At 36.9% G+C, this 23,212-nt stretch overlaps 2 protein-coding genes across 4 annotated transcripts in view; one reads left to right on the top strand and one right to left on the bottom strand.

Annotated features, from left to right (window-relative positions):
• The window catches only part of klhl5 (kelch-like family member 5), a 53,451-nt gene extending 39,932 nt beyond the window's left edge, over positions 1–13,519 (bottom strand). Inside the window, exon 1 of the mRNA XM_032562242.1 lies at positions 13,429–13,519. The gene's annotated coding sequence lies outside the window, so the exon portion shown is untranslated. The remainder of the gene's footprint in view (positions 1–13,428) is intronic.
• Positions 13,520–13,580: 61 nt separating this feature from the next.
• On the top strand, positions 13,581–22,458 carry LOC116719664 (uncharacterized). Of its 3 annotated transcripts, none has more exons than XM_032562247.1 (10): positions 13,581–13,711; positions 16,926–17,222; positions 18,667–18,945; positions 19,520–19,624; positions 19,708–19,761; positions 20,216–20,254; positions 20,414–20,452; positions 20,540–20,572; positions 20,915–20,962; positions 21,292–22,458. In XM_032562247.1, exons 1-10 carry the CDS (start codon positions 13,624–13,626, stop codon positions 21,306–21,308), a joined length of 999 nt encoding a protein of 332 aa, XP_032418138.1. In that variant the 5' UTR covers positions 13,581–13,623; the 3' UTR covers positions 21,309–22,458. The 3 variants fall into 3 exon arrangements, with proteins under 3 accessions (XP_032418138.1, XP_032418137.1, XP_032418139.1); XM_032562246.1 differs by having other exon boundaries at positions 21,246–22,458; XM_032562248.1 differs by lacking the exon at positions 21,292–22,458 and adding an exon at positions 21,155–21,261.
• The last annotated feature ends 754 nt before the right edge of the window (positions 22,459–23,212 follow it).

Here is a 23,212-nt window from a genome sequence, read left to right as displayed (position 1 = left end):
GAACAACTACATTCCTAATATGTTTAACAATAGAGAGGGTCAGATGATGAAGATCTTGGTTCAAATGATAAAGCAAGTGCTGCCTGTAGGATTCGAGCAACATCAGCAACTAAATAAAGCATGCTAATAAACAAAACACATCTTTTCTATTGCCAGACTTCCTCAGGGAATAATCCTACATTTACATAAGTTATATTTGTGTTTGCAGACAGACACAAACAGTTCCTAATCCTCAGGTTATTGTTCGCTTGGGTGTGTGGGAACACAGGCATGTGTGGGCTTGTCAGACGTTGTTAAAATTGCTGAGGCATGAAGTTTGCCTCCGTGCACAACAGGGGATGATACATATCCTGTATTATTGATGGAAATGAAAACAACACTCTGTTTTCTTTCAGCTCTCTGTGTCTCCTCCCTTCAGTCTTCTCTCCTCCCTGAGACACTTGGCAGTTTAACAGCTCTTTAATGACGGCAGCCTCTCCGATTCAGTTTGTGAGCAGATGCTTACAGAGCACACAGAGTCCAGTCAGCGGTTGCTGTAAAACCAGTGCCTGTTTTTCTGTGGCAAACATGGGTTTCAAAACACAGCAGCCTGCAGATGTGGCGGATTACAAAGAGCCTGAGAGGGGGATTCATTTCCAAACTCCCCCTTTGTCAATTCTACACCTCTGTCTGCATAGCTCTTTTTTTCCGATTTCCCCATGTCATTTTTTTTTCTTCCTTCCTGTCCACCACCACAGCCTTCATTTGTCTTTTTGATATTTTCCCAACCTCTGTATTTTCCCATCCACTCTGGAGGAAAACAGTGCCTTCTTTTCCTATTCAGTCTTTCCCTAAACGGGCAGAGTGTTGAGTGAGGAGAGGAAGATTAAAACATGTGGGACTTGGAGATGGAAAGGCAGAGGGAGGCAGCATTTATGGACAAATAAAGAGCAGGCCTTAATAATTTACTCTGCCCCGCAGCCATGAGCCAACGAGAACTCATCACTCCCACAGAAATGAGAGCAGCAAAAGAGACAGAGAAAGTCTTTCACACTGGAGCAGACAATCCCTTGATCTTGTGATGAATTCTTTGAGGTGATGCTCAAACAATTCAAAAAGTATTCAGACATTTTCTGTCAAAGTGTTGAGAAAGCTGAGAACAGTGTGATTAAATCCCTGACATTTTTCCTGACAGCATGTAAGGCTTGTAGGCTTTCAGAGGATAAAGTGAAATATTAATGAGCGAAGTGATAGACGATGTCATGGAGGTCAGAAAGAACACTGGGCCAGTTGGTTTTGTCAAAAGAGTCCTGAACCCTGTGGAGTTTATTGCACTAAAAATCACATTTCTGGCCACCTGAGAGCCATAGGCCACGCTGAGAAAACATCATCAATGTTTCAATTTCTTACTGTGCAAACGGCTTTGCTAGTAAGAAAATAGCAGAATAAACTCTGGAGGAACATTTTGTGAAATTGTTTGATTGTGGATCTTTACAAACTCTCTGTACACAATACTGAACATCTCTTAAAACTGAACAGAATGTGACCTTGTTCATCTCTCAAGGTAAGAATATTTCAGAGCACTCCAAGTACCCCCAGACAGTGTTAATCTTTTATATCTTACAGACTGTGTAAAAAAAAAGAAGTAAAATCTATTTTTCCTGACAGTTTTCTAGTACAGATGTGACAAAAACAATTTCTTCTGTGTAGTTCTGATAGCTAAGTCAGTAAAGTGAAGAAGTAGAGACTGCACTGAAAGCCAGAGGTTCAGACACAATGATGAACCTCTGACCAGCAGAGACCCAACAAAAACTTAGATTTGTGTCATTGAGTCTGTTATGGTCCAGTTTGTTAGCATTATTTGAGCTTTCAGGAAGATAGTTTTTCAGATTGTTTACATTTGTGAATTACATCCTTCCAGTATTCTCACCAGCTATTGCTGGTGATCCTTTACAACCAAAAAGGTCAAGGCCGAGACACCTGGCTGCATCTGGAGCAAGAATCCCCAGGGCCGTTCTCAAAAAGTAAACAGCATCTGTCCCGAAACAGCAGTAATACTGGAACGTGTTGCAACCATTTGAACCTTTTCTCAGACTCCTGACAGTCAGTCAATCAGTCAGTGAGAGAGAGAGAAACCATTTGATCATGTAAGTTAGATTTTTGCCAGCTAAATAAAACTTAAAAGTGCTTTCTCCAAAAGTTAGAATCCAGTCAGTATGAGTCCATGTTTGGTTGTTTGTTAATGGCTTCTTAGTTATTTTTTTATATTGTGATTATTAACAGCTTAAACATTGATTATTTTAGAGACTAGATCCAATATGATCACTCAATTCCCAGGTAAAGTGTTAATAAATCTGATATATCCATGATATCTTCCTCTCACCTCTTTCAAAATGTTTATAATTTAGGCTCTCTGCCATTTACTGTCCAGATAGAAAGATATTTAAAGACTTGAGACTGATAATATTTTGTTTAATGAGGCAGATATGATTTTTAATTACTACATACTGATGATTCCCAAGCATCATGTGTAAGTTTCAGTAGTGAGAGATTTATCCAGCCATATCTCATTCCACTACAGAAACCATTCATACACATCAGTGCTCAATGGTGTATAAAAATTAATTAGAGGACATGCTAAAAAAGATTTCCAGGATGATAAACACTTTTTTTTTCTCTTACTATGGTTTACTTTGCACCTTCTGTCTAAGCTAACCAGAGCTACAGACGGCAAAAAACTGGTGTGAAAAAGCTTGGAGTGTCTTCTGTGAGAGACATCACTGTATAGAGGCCTGTGTTAGTTTACCATCTGTACATGGGGGAAAAAATTCAAACATGATGCATGAAATATGCTTCCTCTGGTATAGAATTTTACATATAGATCCATTAAGATGAAAAACTGAATCCGTTGGTCAATATCCAGGAAAGTGCCTGGTATAAAAGCTCCAGAAATAACCAGTGAGTGAGGACAAAGTTCCAGGAATGTAACCAATAACTATAACAAAAATAAACAGTGGAAATTATCCAATAACTGGGAAATTCTAGGAAAGTGCCCATTGAGTTCTGGGATGCTTCAGAGTTGTGAGTGTACTTAATAAGTTCTCAGAAAGTTTTTTAAAAAATTAATATGTTCCAGAAATGTATGCTGTGAATTGCAGGAAATTTTTGAAAAGATATCCAGTGAATATTTTTTAAAAAAAGTAAATCCCAGAAAAGCAGCCATAAAGTTGAAGGAAGCCCCCTAATAAGTTCCAGGAAAAATTCCAGGAGCATTTTGGAAAATTCCAGAAAGGTGATCAGGATTGTTCAGGCGGGTATTGAATATGATCTGGGAAAGTATCCAGTAAGTTCCAGAAGAATTTTTAAAAATAATTTCTTGAAAAATAATCAGCAAGTTCCAAGAAAGTGTCCACTGAGTTCTATGAAAGTTCTAGGGTAATGTCCACTATGTCTCACAGTACCAATACAATTGGTACATTTGTATTGTACCAATTGTACAATACATTTGTATTTTACAAATACAAATGTATTGTACATACAATACATTTGTATTTTACAAATGTATTGTACAATTGGTACAATAACAAATGTACCAATTGCATTGGTACATTTCCAACATACATTTCCTCAAAATTTAAGGGCAGTCCAGTTCCAGAGAACTACTTTGTAGCTTCAAAGGAAGTTAGAGTAACCTCCAAGAGATGGTAATTTAAGAAGCAGGGCTATGTTAAGTAGGGCTAGTATCATCATTAGTTTGTCATTTTGAACTGAGCTTCATGATTTACAAATGCACCTCAATTTCAAAAGTTTTTAAAACTAATTTAAGGTCAGCAACTGGCGTTTCAAACTATTTGTCTAAAACATAAATATTTTGCTAAAGAAATCATGAAATCCAAGACTGATTGTCAAATTTTCTTCTCTGGATACTTTTCCTTTTGGCACAACATTACCACCTTTAATAGTGTGAACATTTTAGCCCTTGTATTTGGATGTGCATTACCAAACAGATTATTTCATCAATCAGAGAAAGAAAGGTCACAACTTTCACTAACGATGATCCAAAAGCTTGTCATCAGAGCAGGTTAATGGACAGACAGACAAACTGAACATGAAGAATAAAACAAAATCCATCCAAAAACCATCCAAAATGTTGGGCCTGAATCTTACTTAAAAAGCAGACTCTGCCCACAAAACCCCTATTCAAGAGTCTAATGAGCTAGTAGACAAGTGATCAATTCCAGATCAATTCTCAACCTTTTGTGAGTGTTTCAGAGTGATGTATTTCTGGTTTGCTCTCACTATTGTATACCGGAAAAACGGAAATAAACCTGACAGCGATTAATGAGAAAAGGAAGAAGAGGCATGAAGAAAAACATCTGTATTTGAAGGTTTTTCCTTCATCGGTATTACAGAAATGCAGCATATTATTACAAGCAGGACAAGATTCATGATCCATATTCCACTTCAAACGAAGACGACAGCTTTCCAAAGCAGTATTTGACAAAAAGAGACAATTTCTTTCCACCCACTGAATCAGTAAACAGGATAAATTCAACCCACAATGTAAACATGCGAGCCAAGCAACAACAATACAGTATTAATCTTGGTAATACACAACACACTATATATTCAAGCCTAGAGCTGACAAGAAAATATGTAAATGATAGATGCGTTATGGGGAACCCACCTGAATGCAAATGTAGCGGCATGTCTAAATATACTTGTAAGTGTGAGATTAAAATTAGCAGCATTTAACCTTAAGCTACTTTTCATCCGGAGTGGTCAGGAAATAAAACACTTCAAAGATATTCAATGAGTGGATCAATGAGGACTGCGGATTCTCCCTTTACAGATTTTACAAGATTTAACTTTTTTGGTCACACAACTGTTTCAGATCATCAAACTAGTTTTAATGCCAGACAGACATAACCTGACTAAATGCATTGCTGTTTCAAAATTATTATTTCATTCATTACAGGAAAGTGGCTATAAAAAACAATAACGTATTGCTCTTTGAAGTAAGGTTGATTTAGATATATTTTTCCCTAAATAAATAAAATCATTTGAAAACTGCTTTTTTGTTTTTACTCTGCTGATATTTGTCTGATATTAAAATTTGTTAGACGATCTAAAACTTATGGATGTTGTAAAAAAAACAAAAAAAAACAGCGTTTCTAATATTTTTTACAGCAAAGTGTGTAGATGTTTTGTCAACATGGTCTCTGTATATCAATATCTTAGAGTATAACTTTGGTTTAGGTTTTGGATAAAAGGAAATGGAATGGAAGACAAACTCCGAATGAAAATGAGGAGTAATGATCGGGGCGAGGCGAGGTCTTGGAGACGTAGACGAAGCATTAATCAGCAGTAGGTGACTCTGCTGATTAATGCTTAATTACAGGAGGGGGAGCATTTGGAGGAGGCTGAAGCTGCAGCTCATCAGTGCATAAATGGCCATCAGATCCCACTGTTCAAACACAAAGGAGCTTTTAGCATGCATCTGGTGAACGGACTGCGGGAAAGACAAATTAACTTGTCCAGAGACTATAAAGCATTTAACAAGTGGCAAAAAAAGCCTGGAGACTGAAGACAAACCTACGGTCAAGATCTTTTGGGTGAAATTGTTTGATCAAGCACACAATTAAATTCATGCCACCTTCTAACAGGAGACGATGCATAAAAACCCTGTCTGCCTCTGAAATTTTAAATCACAAAGCAATTCTGCTAAAAAGAATGATTCACATCTTATTTTCTCAGATGTGTATTCAATGTTAATGTCTGGCAGAAACTTGATTTTCATTTCTTGAGTAGTAAATAATATGACGGTTATTTGGGTGATTTGAAACTTGATAAAGCTAAAATTGTGATGGTAAAATATTTAATCATATATTTATAAAACTGCAGATGGAATGTTGCAGTAACATGGACATATTTGTGACTCAAAGAAGAAAAATCTGGCTGGCAACAGACATGGGTCACTGATGTTTATGGGCAACAAAACACTCAAAATTATCATTATCCAGCAGCCAAAAACCTAAAGATAAGGTGAGGAACTCCATGATCTAACAGGCTATGCTGGACTAGAACCACAATCCAGGTTTGGACATCAGCTCAAGATGCTTCTCTTTGGAAATTTTCATCCCATTTAAACGTTTCAGTTACATTTAAATGTAAATATTTCTGGAAGTTACAACAGACTTCACTTCTGGTTATGAAAACTCTCCTGGAGCCTCTCAAAAGCTGCAGAAAAAAACAGAAAACTCAAATAGTATGCAAACTCATAAACACCCAAAGATCATAACAATCATCCACAACAGAAGAGTTAGGGTAGTTTTCTTTATTCTATTCATTGTCTATTGCATAGAAATGCGTTGAAATAATTTTAAATAAATACTCTAGCAGCAGGAGGTCACTGACTATGATAATTTTATGCTGACTACTGCTGGTAGTGGTCAGCGGGAGTGACTTCCTGCTACAGTTTTTTGGCTTGATTAAAGAAAAACAGATCAAAGCCAGAATAAATGAGAATGTAATGTTATACAAAGTTTCCAGAAACATAAACTACTGAGTTGAATTCAATATGGATATTTAAACATATGGCAATATAATCAACATAAGAGTTGGTTTTATTGAGTCACACAAAACTACAGTAAACCGAACTTTAAAAACATCTGTGGTTATCTTTAAAAAAATGGTGAAAGAACAAAAAACAAAACAAATCTATGACAGCTCTACAGATATCTATAGGATGAAAAACAAATGTGTTCTTCAACTATTTGTAAAACTATGCAAGATTTTTCATATCATTTCCAATACATGCTTTATCATGAGTACAGATGGTTGATAGTTTCATACTGAATATGTCATGATGTGTTTGTTGGTTGACCCAAATGTGTCAGAATGAGACGATGAGTAGTCTAGAAGATTTAATAAAAAAAAATTATGAACCAAAAAAGCTTACAAAAATCACAGAGAACCGAAGGAGCCAGAGCAGAACCAAAATAATAAATCTTAGAAAAAAAGGATGGCAGGGTACTGACGAGAATGTAATGGGAGGGACCAGCAATGAGGAACTGAGAATGAGTTGTATATATATATATATATGTATATATTGGGGTGGTTGATAATTGAAAAAGGAAAAGATGGCTGATCAGAAAATGGTTTGCAGTTCGGAGAACAGACTTCACTTCTGGTTATGAAATCTCTCCTGGAGCCTCTCAAAAGCTGCAGAAAAAAACAGCTTTTTTCTGCAGGCAAGATGAAGAGAGAGAGAGAGAGAGAGAGAGAGACAGAGAGAGGAAATGTCACAGGGGTGACGGAGAGTACACAAGGGACTAGGAAATAAATCTAACGCTAAAGATTTAGTGTAAGAAACTAAAATAACAAGGAATAACTAGAGACCAGAAATAAAGATAATAAACTAGAAACACTAAGGACTGAACTAAACAGAAGCAAGATTGATCTAATCAAAGAAAGGGACTAAGGAACTAACAGAATAAAACTAGAATCAATAAATGAAACAACTCAAAATAACAACAAAAGTATGTATTAATATGAAAACTGACATTAAATTGGGATGTTTTGAAACTGAAACGCAGTATATGTTTTATCTCGTCATTAAAGAGTGAAAATATCCATCTTTCAAACATAAAACTTCCTGATTGGCAAATTAAAAAAAGTTTTTGTTTTACAATCTACCTAGCCAGCCTAGATCCAGGGCCTGATGTGTCATCTTTGTTTTTTACTGAGCCTTTTTTATATAAATGGATTGACTGTGTTTGTATTGTTTTTATGGTGGGATCTTTATTGGCCATTTTATTGCAACACAGCCTGGAAGCCTTGATTTCCACTCGGTACCATAAAAACTGATGGTGTGAATTGTGACCAATAAACCTTTTTAAACTGTGAAGTTTTCAAGTTAACATACATTACCGTCCTCAGGACTTTAACTCATTTGTGTTTTAATGTCAGTGTAAATATGCAAAATTGCAGATAATGTGCTTTAGATTTAGATTTTTTTAACCTGTCTCTTGCCAAGCAAACAGCTTGAGCGCTAAAGCAGAAGCACTTAGCTCAAGAGGAAAAAAAAGGTGCAGCAGGGGCACATTGATTTTTATTTTCTTGTGTTAAAAAGCTTTTATTGACATGGCATTTTCTCACTGGAAAGGTTAGAGGAGAAGAGAGAAACATAGAGAGATGCATGACTGGTGCTGCCTGGGAATTCACCTCATATTAGTCCAATTTAGTGCTGATGTCATTCTTTCACAATGAAAATAATGTCTGGGATGCTGTGGTGGCGCAGGGGCAAAGCACAACCCACGTATTGAGGCCTTAGTCCACGTAGCGGTGGTCGCAGGTTTGATTCCCGGCCTGGCGACATTTGCTGCATGTCTTCCCCCTCTCTGATTACCCTGTTTCCTGTCGAACTATTTTCAAATAAAGGCCACTAGAGCTAACAAAACCTAAAAAAAGAAAGAAGCTGTTTTTTTCTGCAGCCTTCAGCTTAAAGCCCAGGCTGAAAGATGAGAATCCACACATCAGGCCAGGATCAAGACTGCACGTGAATTCACTCATTGGGTGATGGGGGAAAAAAGGAAGAGCAGAATGAGAACAATGAAGCTCCGTGGTTCAGACAGACACATGGATTAGAGCAGACTGAAACTCTTCATCACCTCTAAAGTATTGCTCATAATGATAATCCTGTCATGAAAGATCATAATTTCTCCATAAAAAGTCATAAAGCTTCGCAGCGGCTTCGTCTCAGGAGAGCCAGACGACGCCTAGTTGCTGACACAGCTCTAAATCACCTCATTGTCAGCCCTCCTCTTCCACATCCTTCTCCGCCCTCCCTGTATTGAAAAGATAAATATACTCACTCTATTTCCCAATATTCATACTTTTTATTCTGTCCTTTTACCTATTTATCATAATTGTGGCTGAAGTATTTGTAAGACTTGCATAAAAACGATCCTGGTTTACCTTCATGTGATCATCAAACACTTTCTGCATAACCTTAAATTAATGTCTTACTTAAAGCATGAATAAGCATCATAGGGGCCAAGTAATTTAATTGCAGGTTTGGCAGTCGAAATGTCCAACGGTATGTATCTGAATCTTTAATGTCTCTACTAAATTAAATGACAGTCCATGACATCAATTTATTTACGAATGGATTTCACTCTCATATGCCGATTTAATAGCAGGTTGAGTTGAATAGACCCGGGTCACCTTCATCGATGTATAACCTAATGGGAAGCAAGGATCAATAAAAAGAAAACATATGTCAGTCAAGTCAATAGACGTTTCAGCCTGGACCAAAGCAGGACTCTGACTCTGAGTAGACCACGGAATAGATTAAATTAATTTATTTTATCCTATGATAGTACATATAAAATAGAGGGTTTGTACAAAACAATATGAATATTTAGGTATGGAGTAGTTTCTTAGGCAATTAGATTCATAGCTTAGTTTTATTTAAATGTATTTAAATGTTTTATTTAAACTTAGGAAGGCATGCATCAAAATAATTATGTAATTAATCTTTCTAAAACAATACAGCAGTCAACTAAAGTCCAACTGTTGAATCTGTTCAAACTGTGTTCACTGAGATGGTTTAACTTTCCTCTGGCATGTATAGGTTGACCAACAGCAGATGTGATGATTAATTTTATCTTCACATTGACAACGTGATGTAAAGAATAAAACTAATTCTTCATACAATGCCGTGCAGGTCTATTGAACCTCGCCTGTGCGCTAAGATCTTGCGCTAAATCCCTAAAATTAACAGGTCGTCTCATTCCGTCTATTGGATTTCTGTACTGGATTTCTGCTGCGATGCAGAGCTCCAGAAACATCCTGGAGCACCATGTCCAAAACGACACCATCAACACATCCAACAGGGTTTGTGATTAATCTTCACCACTGAGAAAACACTCTGGCCTCAGGGAAAGGTTTCGCTCTTATTATTACACCAAAACTCTGACACACACACACACACATTTTATCCTGCAGCCACTTGTACAGCTGTGTTGTGTTCCTCATTACGCCCTCTGACAGCAGAATTGGAAATGATAGATGTCTGCTGTCCACTGATCATGACAGGTGCTTCAAACTGTGCAGCAAGACAGATTAAGGTGGAACAAAGCAAAGCACCTGTTTGGTCCAATGAATAATTGAAACGGCCTTCAAGTGAGAATAATCTCTACTGCAGATATTTTCTATAAATGCCTTGCAGTGTTGTGAAAAAGTATTTGCCCCTTACATGTTTATACTGTAATGGAATAAATGAGGCTTGCAGGTTTTTATTTGTTCTGGCTTCTTGAACTCCTGGATGAGATATTGAAGTGCTCTTGGAGTAATTTAGATCGACTAGCAACTCCTGAGGTTCTGTGGATCCCAGGTATTTGTGCGTGTTAGGAACCAAAGATGACGAAAAATACTTGACAACCTCTCAAAAAACACTTATAACTGCCTATTTTAATAGTTCAAACACCAATTATATTAACATGCATTAATTCATAGAGTGAAAACTGTCTCTGCATCACCACAAAAGCTAAAGTCTGTTCCTTATTCTTGGCCAATCAACAATGTCAAAAGAAAAGACCCTCATGGATACCAGCCAGTCATGTAGCATTGCAAAAAACTATTTCAGCTTCTCAAGCTGCATTCTCTTTTGAATATTTTGAAGAAATCTGCAGGCTGACTGTAAAGTGACTGAAATCTGCTTTATCTTGACCAAATACAGTGATAAAACCTGACTTTCAACATCTTTGCTGAAATGATCACGCAACGCCAACCTGTAATGTTTTATGGGAGGTTTGGAAGGCGGAGTTGAGTTCTCCAAATATAAGTATGCTTTCCTGGGGATATTTATGGATATTCATAAATGAAAAGCTAATTCATTAATTCACTGTCTGCTAGTTTGAACCTTCAATGTCCTCTAAAGCAGTTATGACTAATGAGATTTCTGGCACTCTAGGCAGCTGAGCAGCATCTTTCCCTGAGCTAGTGCTGCTATCGATGCTGTTAGCTTTCAAGTTAATGTAGGTTTTCGCCACCAACAAAATATGCTAATCAGTGATGTGCTATTCACTGTCAACAAAAGTATGTATTTTAGCCGTGGGCTCTTCATATTTAGAAATTACAGCCGCACTAAACAAAAAAAGCACCAAATTAAGTTTTTATTTAATCTAGAAGCTTCCATGCTCTTTCATACACTGCTTACTTTGTCCTGAGTCCACCAAGCTGCTGTAGGATAGAGATAAGGCTCCACCTGCCAGCCACACTCATCATTTGGTGAGTGTGGCTGGCACTCACCAAATGATGAGTATCTCGGTTTTTGTAGCTCAAAAACCGAGATACACTCGGTTTATGAGCTGGATTTGTTTAATTCAGCCCAGATAAGAGGTCCTCAAGGTCCAAACCTCAACATCAAACATGCAACAGTACATCAAGTTGGATCAAACAAAGGAAAATATACGTTTGAGAGATTCAGAGTTGTTTTATGGTCAGCAGCAACTACTACCCATAGTAGTATGACATTTGTGGTTGAAGAAGTTTATCATTTTCTTTCACCCTGATTTCTATCGAACCCCAGCATCTGTTTGGGTACCCTGCTATCCTCACAGGAGCTGAACAAAAACTCTACTTCATCAATGTTACATATAAACAAGTCTTAAGCATGCTCTACTTATATTTTTAGAACTGAATGAACAGAAAAATGAGATGAAAACACCGTTTGCAGTTGTTTTTTTCAAAGCAAAACAATAGGTGTGATAAGACTACCAACAGGCTGATTTGATTATATTTGATCTCACACAAAATATAAAAAGACTCCTCATATACAACACTAGATTGCACAGTGGGATTGTTTAACATAAACTAATCCAAAATGCAGGAACAGAAAACAAAGCAAACATGACAAAGCAACATCTTGTGAAACCACATTTTGTAGCAATAATCTGTAATAACCATCCCATCCTGTGTATGACTGTATGGACATTGTTGTGGGGGAGTTTGCACATTTGTTTTTGCACAATTTCTATCATTTAAGCTAAATAGACTTCTGGACTTATTGCTGATCACTTCAACAAATTGATTCTTTTACTTTTCATTTAAAGGGGCAGTGTTATGTTAAATTTACTTTTTTTGAGTTTTACATCATGTTATAATATTATTCCCTCATCAAGACCCTACCTGTAGTGTTTCCTTAATTGTTTCATGCATTTTTGAGAAATTCTTTAATCTCCATGGCTACCATTTAGCTGTACAAAACACCTGGGTGGACCTAGTTCCGCCTTAAAGACGCAGCTCCACCTGAGAGCTTCAGTTTCCAAGCTTCTTAGCTTTCGCTTCATAGAGCATCCCTCCTCCTTAACTCCCACATTCATTCCTGTCAGATTCACCAGCAGCAATTATCAAACACCTGGTGGAACTGCACACCTGCTGAGCTCATTATACGAGCTTCTTCTCAGTGCAACGTTGGTGAAAACATTGATAAAGGGTTAATAGAGGAGTGATGTTGTGATGACTTCCTTAAGGGGAATTTCCGAAAGAGAAGTTTTTAAAGAGACACAGCCCTAATTTCAAGGTGTTAAATTACTAAGTAAATTTTCTTTTAAGTCATACATGATATGCATGTAAAGCACTTTTATAACAACTTAACATTGCTACTTGATTATGCTGTAAAACGGCACTAGTGCCTGGAAAACACACAACACTGCCCCTTTAATTGCTGTTCTAAAGATTGTGGCATTATCCAATTTAGCTGTCTGAGGCATGCTTTTATTTTAACTGTTAAATACTTTAGTTTACAGAGAAGGTCATGCTCATCCAAGTAAGGTGGAAATTGGTGGCTGTCTTTAACTGTTTGCAGCCACAAATAATCTTCTTCATTATAGTATAAGTGAGCTTAAACTGTTTGCCAGTAGCTGTAAAATCCATCCTAGACTGATGTGCAGCTATAAAAACACAATCACTTCTCTGAAGCTCTCAGGCATGCTGATGATCTGGTGATCAATGCATATGACTAACGGCACACCGGTGCTTCTTACCTTCTTTATTTCCATAATGAAAGCATAAGCACTGAGGCATGCTATATCCAATGCAAACTGACTTGTAGGGTTTTAGAAAAACAAAAACAAAAAGTTATGTCACTACCATGATATTCTTTTGAGTTTGCATTTATGCTATTTCCTTTGCTGCATGTAAACATCTAATGACATTTGTACCTATCTATCTTGGGCAAACACTAGACCAAAAATCCTAATTAAATGAACATTTCTTGTAAGCAGACTTTCCATCTTTAAGACTCAAATAGAGACATTTGTTTCCAGTACTTACAGTCAGCTGGCAGAAAACATCTGAAATCCTGTTTCTCTCTGTTTCTAAGTCTTTCTGAGAAGATTACAGGAAGTGCAATAGGAAGTGAAGTTGCTCTGTATAACCTACCCGCTCAGTCGCCTTCAACGGCACAATCTATGAACGAAATCATTAGAGCTCCTTGAAAACTGCGGGAGAAACACTGATGGGTGCAGACCTGATGTGAACACAGGAGATTGCGTGTCTGAACAAGGAAGGAGTTCCTACGAGCCACATGTCAGTGTGGCTCGTGTGAACCAATGTGTGAGACCTGATTGTACGACCATGGCAAGAGCTGCTGTGACTAAACTTCTCCTTCTGGTTTTCCTCGCCTTCATCATCTGCCTGCCAGAGTTATTCAGGATATACTCAGGTGGGTCAATCAGAACAACTTGAACTGAACATTTTTCACTCTGTCCACATGCCTCTGTGTACTGGGTCAAGTCAGATCCACTTCTTCATCTGCTCAAAGCTAACATCAAAATTTTTTTTTGTGTTCCTTGGCGTTGCGTGTGGTCTCTCTCTAAAGCTGTCGTTCTCAAATCGTGGTCCAGGCGCTACTGGTGATACTTGGGTCATCTTTAGTTGCAGTTATAACAAATGTTTGTATCAAAAGTTTACAAGTCAAATACAGAGCTAATTAGCATCCACAAGAGGAGGCGTTCAAGAACACTGAACTCTACTATAAACTGACTCTGCTCAAAACAGAAATCCTTCTCAAGTGCAGATTGATGTGTTTGAAGAGCTTCCATCATAAACTAAAACAAGTAGCATTCAACCAGGAACAAGTGCCAACGACTTCTTATTTAACTTTAAAGTCAGAACATGGATATGGAAACATCACCAAACCAAGATCAACTGTGTTCCAGATGCAGATGAGCAACTACTATTAGCAACACAATATACTACAACTTCTTCTTTGTATTTCATGCATTCAGACACCAACACTCAGGAAGTTAAGTGGCTACAATGCATATGAAGGAATTAATGAGCAGTGCAAATACACAATTTTAAACACATGGCAGTCATTTTGAACTATGAGGACAAGGTGTGAGAATCCCTTGTCCTGCATTGTTCCCGTTTGATTTTAGAGTTTAAAACGTGGGAATTACAGAATCTAAGTGAAAATGGGAAGCAATATTGCAACACATATTTTAAAAAAAGCCATGGTGTCAGAGGATTTTACTTCACTTTGTCTCAACAACCTAAAAAAGTCCATGTACATTTTAAAAAAAAAGTTTTTGTCTTTCATTTTGGTTGCACCTTAATGATAAGGGTTTCAAACTTAGTCACAACTGCCGCTGCTGGTGCTCGATGTGACTAAAGTTGTTTTCATAATAAATGCTTGTATCAGCCATTTCCAGGTAGAATGCAGAGTTAACCAACATTTAAAGACTGTTGCAGCACATCCATCTGTGGTTTGGTCAGATGCCACTCAAAAGAGAACAGGAGCAGGGCGTCGGCAGCAAACTAAGTACTAGATGGTGTCCTTCTCGCCTGTGAGCGTGGAGAACATGCAGAACAGAACAATACACCGCTGTTAGATTGATGATATGTAGATGTTTTTTTGATAAGCAAAACAAAATCTCTGAACTGCTGTTAACTATGGCAATCAGAGACAAGTAGATGAGATAAAAACAGAGGAATTAACTTGTCACACTTTAGGAGGATTTATGTAATAAAGCAGCAGGTTAGCCTCTGCTACTGACATGCTTTCTGAAGCAAGAGCGGTTTCTGTTTGGGTTTTCTTCACCAGACCACAGTTTGGGTTAAATCTTGTTCCAGACTTACTGATAACACTTTTATAAAACTGAGCTAGCCTACTACTTTTGAAACTTAAACCACTTAATGTCTTACCACATGCACATGAATTAAAAAAACAAACAAATGCAGTAGCTGTCGGTTTTCTCAGATGTAGCAGGATTGGTATGTTTAATTTGGGTTTACTGCAACACAGCTTCCAGAGAAACTATTTACAAATTAATATTTACTAATTATTTGCTCATATTATTTGCTCATAAGTTTTTGCACTCATAATCTGGTATGGTCTTGTCACAAGATTAAATTTCACATTTTCTTTGAAAACCATGCTGCCTTTCTTTAATAAAGAAGCAAGAAAGCAGTTCAGTGTTGTTGCAGGTGCCATCTTCTTTGCTGCTGTGTGTTGGGGAAGCAGCATCAGAGCCAGCGACTCTAATAGACTGGACAAAATCATCAGGAAAGCTGGCTCTGTACTGGGACTAAGGCTGGAGTCCCTGGAAACTGTGGTGGAGAGGAGGACACTGAAGAAGGTTCTGTCTATTATGGACAATAAACAGCACCCTCTCCACAACATAGTGGACAGACAGCGGAGCACCTTCTCACATAGACTGCTCCAGCTCGGCTGTCGTAGGGACAGATACAGGAAATCCTTCCTGCCACATGCCATCTCACTGTACAATAAAAGCTAAATCATTGTTCTGCACTAATCAGTCCAATTTTGCACAACTGCACTGTGGCACACTTGCTGTACATATATTTACATATACATATCTGCATTTTTTGAATTTTTGCAAGGACTGCTCTTAAGTTGCTTTTTATATTAACAGCATTTTATATTTTTACAATTTATAGCATTTTATATTTTATTTTATCTACAACTACTACTCAGTGGTAGTTGTTATTGTGTCTTGTCTCTATGCTGTAACTGCAAAGTAATTTCCCTGCTGGGATGAATAAAGTACTTCTATTCTATTCTATTCTATTCTATAACTGTTTTAATACTCTCTGTCTCAGATATTCCTGCATGTGTCGCCATGGTTTTGCTTGTTTGTCCTACAAGATGGCAAGATTTAATGCTATGTAAAGCAATGTAAAGCATAGGCCTGCCTAGCTCTTTGGTTTTTAGTCAGACACTAAACAGTAATTTACCCTGTTTAGTGTTTAGGGTAGTTGGGTGTGTTACAGTCTTAATCAGATAAAAACCATCAGCCGTGCAAAGAATTAGTTTATTTGGATTTTGACGATTGGGTTGTTGAGAAAAACCTTCAACTTTTCCATTTGAATTCTCGGGTACTTCCCTTTTACTTTGCTAGTTTACATAGAAATGTCCAGTAAAAATGTTATTAATTCATATCCTTCTTGTCTTTTTGACAAATGCAACAGAATTAAAAGGCCCAGTTCCTGTTGTGCTACAGTTTTGAAATTCCCTTGATTATAGCGCGATTATTTGCTGAGGTTGTTTGTTGCAAAAGTTTGAGAACCACTGCTCAAGAGTCAAAAATTAGATCCACCATGACTGGCAGCTGTGAGAGGATGTTGTTTTTTTTTTTATTGTTGTGTGAAAGCACAGTTATTTATACAAGTGCCTTTTTTAACCTTTGTTCTCATGTTGCTTGCCTTCAGTGGTTTCTCTCCTTGTTCATCCTTCTCGCTCTTCCCTTGAGTGTCTCTCCCTGAAAGATACAAACTGACGGAAACAACTTCCATTTTAAGATCCTCCTCTGAAGTCTGACTTGAGAGCATGTGATGTTTTCCTACTTTGTGCCTACTGCTGCTGCTGCTGGGAGATCGTCGTTTTAACTGTTCCCTTCTCTCCATCTGTTCAGTTTCAAAGGTGAATTTCCACTGCCTTCCCCACCAACCTTACGAACCGATGCATCAGGAACGGAAAGGGGGAAATGTGCAGCCAATAAAGGGTAAAGATAAAAGAAAGGCCATCTGTAATCCTACTTCAAGTCCAGAACTTGAACAGTTGGAGCAGATCTGCACACAAGAGGCAAAAAGAAACGCAGCAGGTTTACATCCTGAAACGCAAAAAGTCCAAGGAGATCCAAGGTCAGACTTGTTCATGTGTGAAACAGACAAGAACATGGAGGAACTTCACAGCAACCTCTCATCACCAGGTAACACATTTTAATTATGCTGCTGTGCAGTTTCAGTCTTAGGAACATCATATCTCACTACTAATCATCAATTAGTAGTGAGATATGTTTATAAAAATATGGAAATACTCATTTAATTTAAAAGTTGAATCACAAGAGAAAACTTTCTAATTCTTTTGCACTGAATCTTGTGCACTGTAAAACATTTGAGCCTCATCTAATAGTGACTATTATCTTCTACTCTTTAAGTCAAATAAATTTTGCGCGTTTTTGATTTCAAACCTAAATGTGTGAGTTTATGAAAAATAAATTTACAGTAGCAAGTTGTGTTAACTTTTTAATCATTTTGGCAAACCTCCAAGAGTTGAATAAACTAGAGGTTTTAGGTTAGTACTTAAAAAACTGAAAGAAGAAAAAGATAGGCGTGGGAACTATTTCCCAGAATGCTTAGCGGCAAATTTTAGCATCCTGAGATGGAAGTGCATTACATTGATCTGACTCTTGTGTTTTATTAAAGAGCACAGACTTTTCCATTATTTTCACTCATATTATTAACTTAAAATAACTCTTTATTTTACTTTAGAATAATTAAAATTCTTGCCTTAAACTGCATGAACAAAATTTCTGATCTGATAATGAATTTTATTAAACATCACAATGAATTCTGCTCGAAAACATTTTAGTGTGAACAGGACATTGTGCTCAAGCTTTGCAAACTAATAGTTGCATTAAAATAAACATTTGCCTTAACTAGGTGAGGGCAGTTTTTTCTTGCATATTGTGAAATAATTATTTGGTTTATGTTGCAGCATTAAGTTAAAACTCACATTTTAAGATTAATGAATTTAAAAAACAAAGTTTAGACAACTTATCTCTTGTTGTTAAAGCAACTTCATGAACTTTAATTTCTGAGCTAAAACCAAAACAATTTTCTTGTTGACTTGAATTGCATTTTCAAGGCAACAGGTAAACTTTCATTTTCAAGTTAAACCATCTTGAAATGTTTTGCAATGTGCTGGCCTGGGCAGAAAACAATTAAAGTTTGAATCAAAATCTACCACTGCCTCTTAGGATGAGTTAATTTCAACAAAAGCTTCAGCCATCATTGGGATAAATTTACTAATTTGCCCAGATTTGTCAAATTATGAAATATGTGCTGAACCCCTCCAAAGGACAACAAAGTCAATGTTTTATTGCAGGCATCTTAAAGCCTCAGTCCTTTCTGTCTCATTATTCTGGGATGTATCAAATAGAAATTATTTTGATGATCCTAGCTACTTAAAACAGGAGTCATTTAGTTTGATCCTTCTATAACAATGTAACCTTATCTATTTTTATCTGTATATTTTAAGCTACCACAACCATGACCACATGGTGCACCGCATGGACCACACTGCACCATGCGGTCATGGTTAATTATCTCTTAATTTTAAAATTAAGAGATAATTTCCGCTCTCATCCACAGTTCTGGTGGTACTTCTGGAGGTGTCAGTCGTCTTCCAAGTGAACGACACCGAGGCCGTGAATCATACTTTGTTTGGCTACAGCGGTCAGAGGTCCCTGTACCTCCAACCACCTGAAGAGGAGGACAAAGCAAACCAGGAACAGGCTTTCTACTGCTGTCTTCCTCTCATTCAATCATCCAACTCGGCCAATCAAAGCCGCTGCCTCCTTTGGCTCGCCAATCAAACTGTTTTGACAGGAACAGAAACAGAAAGGCTGTCATGGAAACAGGCAGATAGAGGTAGGTGTAAGGATAAAGGGGAGTTAGTTTTTTTTTCTCAGTTCTCCATGTGGACTCAGTGCAGCTGAGGAGAGTCAATAAGAGACAAAGAAACAAATCTATCTGTTTTCATTTCACTTCAAACTGTCCTTATTCTCAGTCCTCTCTGGACTTTTTTTTTTTAAATAGGACAAATTTCCTTCAATTCTCCTTGTGTTGACTTGAATCTCTGCTGTGTCTTTCCCCTCCCTTTGCACTGCTTGATCTTTCCAAGACCACACTACATCCTAATCCTCTAGATCTCTGGTATTGATTTTTGGCTATTCTTCCTTGTGTTCCGCTCTTAAGTGCTCCCTATACTTAGAGCCTGAACCATGTCATATTTTCCAGTGTGGAAGAGGAAAATTGGATGTCACTTAAGCTATAGTGTTTTTTCCTTCTCTTTCCATCAAGCTTTTCCAGAACCCCAACACGTTTCATTTTCATTTTTCATTTCTGATCTCTATAGATGGGCAATTCTTTTCACTCCATGCATGTGTATTAAGTATGTTCTGTAAACGAAACAACCATCTAAAAGTCCCTGTTTGCCGTCCAGGATGGTGCAGCTACAGGTGGATCTTTCTGGTTCTGCTGTGTGTGGTGTTCCTGATTGTTGTTACAACTGTGTTTGGAAAAATCTATCTGGGGACACGCTTAAACAGTAAGAGAGGAAAACACATTTAACACATGAATCGACCTTACATTTTGATGAAAGCAGATAAAATAAACTATGTTCTTCCACAGATAAAACTATTGTGCATCACATTGAGTACCAGCCTCCCAATCGGCAGTTAAAAGGTAAACCTACCTGCCTAGGTATCTAGCTAGCTAGGTAAGCTAGACTGCTACCTAAGTAGCTAGGTACCTAGCTACGAAGGTAGCTAGCTACTACAAAAATTCTGTGTCTTTTAGTTTTTCTCAGTTGCTTTGGTGCATTTTTCAGGAAACAGCGGCCATTCTAGCCTAGCTAGCTAGACTATCTCCCTGCTGCTCCCAGCTAGCTAGACTAGCTAGCCAGCTAGCAAGTCCAGAATATGTTTTTGATGATCTCTAAGGAATTAAAACAAATACTTATACATCTAGCAACCTTGTATGGTATAAAGCAGTTTGTGGCTTTGTTTTTCAAACAAGTTGTTCTGTAAAAAGCAAACTTTCCAAAGTAATATTAATATGTTTTGATGTTGCTTAGTTTTATAGAGGACAGAATATATTTACACCAAAGTGTTTTTCTAACAAACATATTATCCAACAGAAACAGCGTACCATTTAAATCGACGTCAGTCTTGGCCTGGTAAGTTCTAACAAAACTGTAGTATCTATTACAGTTCCTCTCAATTGCTTTTTGTGCATTTTCAGACAAGAATTAAAATTCTCAAAACTACTTGTTCAATCTTCAACCTGTATTTTATTGCTTGCATTGAGCTATTCTAACAAACATATTACCCAACAGAAACAACGTACCGTTTGAATCGGCTTCGGTCTTGGACTGGTAAGTTCTAACAAAAATGCAGCTTATATTAAAAGTAATTTGCAAGGTTGTGCAATCATTTGATGCCTGGTTGTCTTTTTATGTCAGGACTTTCGCCCATAATAGAAATTGAAAGCAGAGGTAAGGAAACACTAATGTTGGATCTTCCTAGAGATGCTCATACTTTAAAATTAATCATAAGACAGCGGTCTCTCAAAACAATAACAAAAAACTGAATGGAGCATTGCTTAAAAACCTGTTTATATTGAAGTTGGAAGGTCTCACCATAGCTTTTATATCTGGTTAAAGTCAGGATATTCTTTTCAGAAAGAAAAAATGTGTTTGTAAAAATAAAGAATACTTTGGACATTGCTTTTGCTGTTAAAAAGTCCTAATTTTAACAATGACTTACTAACAGCATCTTAAATGATAGCTAATGTACAGTTATTGAACTCTTAATTTAAAAAACATGATTTCTTCTAGAGAACATCGAAACTTTGCTGAATGGAAATCCCCTTAGCTGCTATACAGGTAACCTCATTACAGTCATTGTTTTTTTCATGCATTATTTCAAATGCATGTTGAAATACTGCATTTCAACATACATTATTTTATAGTTCGGTTTCATTGATAACCATAGAAAAAAGTACACTTTCAAAATCTTTTTGCAATGATAGCATGTGCTAAAGCTGCAAATCAATCACACTTTATTGTTTCTCTCAGGAAAGAATTAAAGTGGAAATGTGCTAAAAGTAAAATCCAATCTAACCATGTCAAGTATTGATTATAAGTTGTGTGATGGTAAAACTTTCAGAAAACCCTTCATCATCACCGCCATCCTCCTATCTCCTCCCTCACAGAAGAACAGCAGTGCTGACAGACACGCAATAAAAGGAGCACAGAAATTGTCTTAAGGCAAGAAAACAAAGAGACTCCATCACCTCAAGGCCTGCTTTGTAGACACACATACAGCATGCAAAGATCACTGTTTGTTATTAAAACCTCCCCAGTGAAGTTTGATGGATTTTACAAGTCATTCTTTGGACATGTCAATGGATAAGAGACACTTGGAGTACAGATGTTGTTGCTTCAGATTCACCATTTGAAAGCGGACCAGCTTTCAGCTGATATGCTGCTTCACCAAAAAGACTTCTTAAAGCCCTTCATCCCACTCAGGCTGTTTATGCCTGTTTGAAGCTATCTGCAAGTTTTTCAGAGGTAATCAAAGGACTCAAATGTCGAACAACAGAAAAGAACAAATCTTAAATCCCCTGCTAAATTAGAAACCATTCTGCTTTAGCATGATCCCTGTTCTTAGTTGATTCTGAGAAAATACAGAAATTCATTGTCCAGGTTAGCTTTAACTCTGATATATGAAAGATACATTCTCTACTCTTTTCCTTTCTGTCTCTTTTCAAGTTGTTTTAGTCAGTAAAAGTCCAGGATGAGCCACCGTATATTCATAAAACCAGTCAATGATGAAAAGTATAGATTCATTTGTTACCATTTCTCCATCACCAAAAGCTAAAATGGACAAATTTTGTGTAAGAATTAAAATTAAACTGCTAGTTTAGCTTCCACAATATTTATCTATTTTTGCTCGCCATAGTAGCAGTTTCTCATTTCTTATCCTTGTGGACGTGCATTAATTTCTTCCGTACAATTCTCTGCTGTTTTATAACATTGCTTGCTTTTGTAATGTCTATACTTTTGAAAGCTGAATAACAATTCCACAAAAAACTAACAGTCTTCATTTCATTTCTTGAGTCAGTAGAGACAAAAATGTCAAAGAAGTAGTCAAAATGCATTTGTTTCTTGCATTTCTTTACCACATCCTGAAAATGTCTCCAAAACTGAACAGTTTCTCTCAGGTGAACCCCAGCTATCGCTCTTGATATTGTTTAAAGTAGTGCACAGATTTGTACTTATTGTTTTGAGAAATTCAATAACTTGTGCAAATGTTAATAATGTTACAGAAACAGCAACTGATCTATTTTTCCTCCATTAAAGCATTTTTCATCAATAAATAGTTCACTTATTTTTTCATGAGCAGTAGCAGCACTTTTACCACATGAATGAGTCAGATACCTGCAGCAACATACTGTATATATAAATATATAAATATAAATAAAATATATAAAATAAGTCATGTGGAAAGTGTAGAGAACAAATAGTAGAAATCTGCTACAGATGCTTATAGCTGTAATCTTGGCTGTACTATAGCCTGACTGTATTGTAGCAGCAGCAGCAATGAGCTGCAGACAAACCTTAGTAAACCAGACGCTGAACAATCCGTATTTGAATATGCAACTAGCCAATTCCCCAGCAGACATTTTGAGTCAAATCAGAAAACATTTAACAAGGACTGCATACCAGTTCTGCATCTGTGAATATACACTATGTGCAAAGTAAGTGGACATTTGAATCAACCAAACTTAAATCTCACAAGCCACTCTTTGTTTCAAACACAATTTTGCATAATTCTCATCTAGGTCTAGGTTATTAAAACCTTTTAACCCTCACCCCCGGAAAATACAATGGAAAAATGTTCCGTTAAGGGGTTAAAAATGACCTGGTGGGAACTCAGTTTTTCCTTTACCCAATTATATCCTCATTTTGTTCCTCCCAGCATCAGTATCATACACATTTATGTACTAAAAAATGCATCAGCTTATTTATCTTTATCGATAAGTATTCCAACAATATGTAATATATTTGAAAATAATCATTAAAAATGCTAAAAACTCGCATATAATTTTAATCAATAATGCATTATTCTCT

Source organism: Xiphophorus hellerii, chromosome 5 (assembly GCF_003331165.1).
Source record: "Xiphophorus hellerii strain 12219 chromosome 5, Xiphophorus_hellerii-4.1, whole genome shotgun sequence".
NCBI lineage: Eukaryota > Metazoa > Chordata > Actinopteri > Cyprinodontiformes > Poeciliidae > Xiphophorus > Xiphophorus hellerii.
Note: the sequence above shows the minus strand (reverse complement) of the source record. Positions and strands in the feature narration are given on the sequence as shown.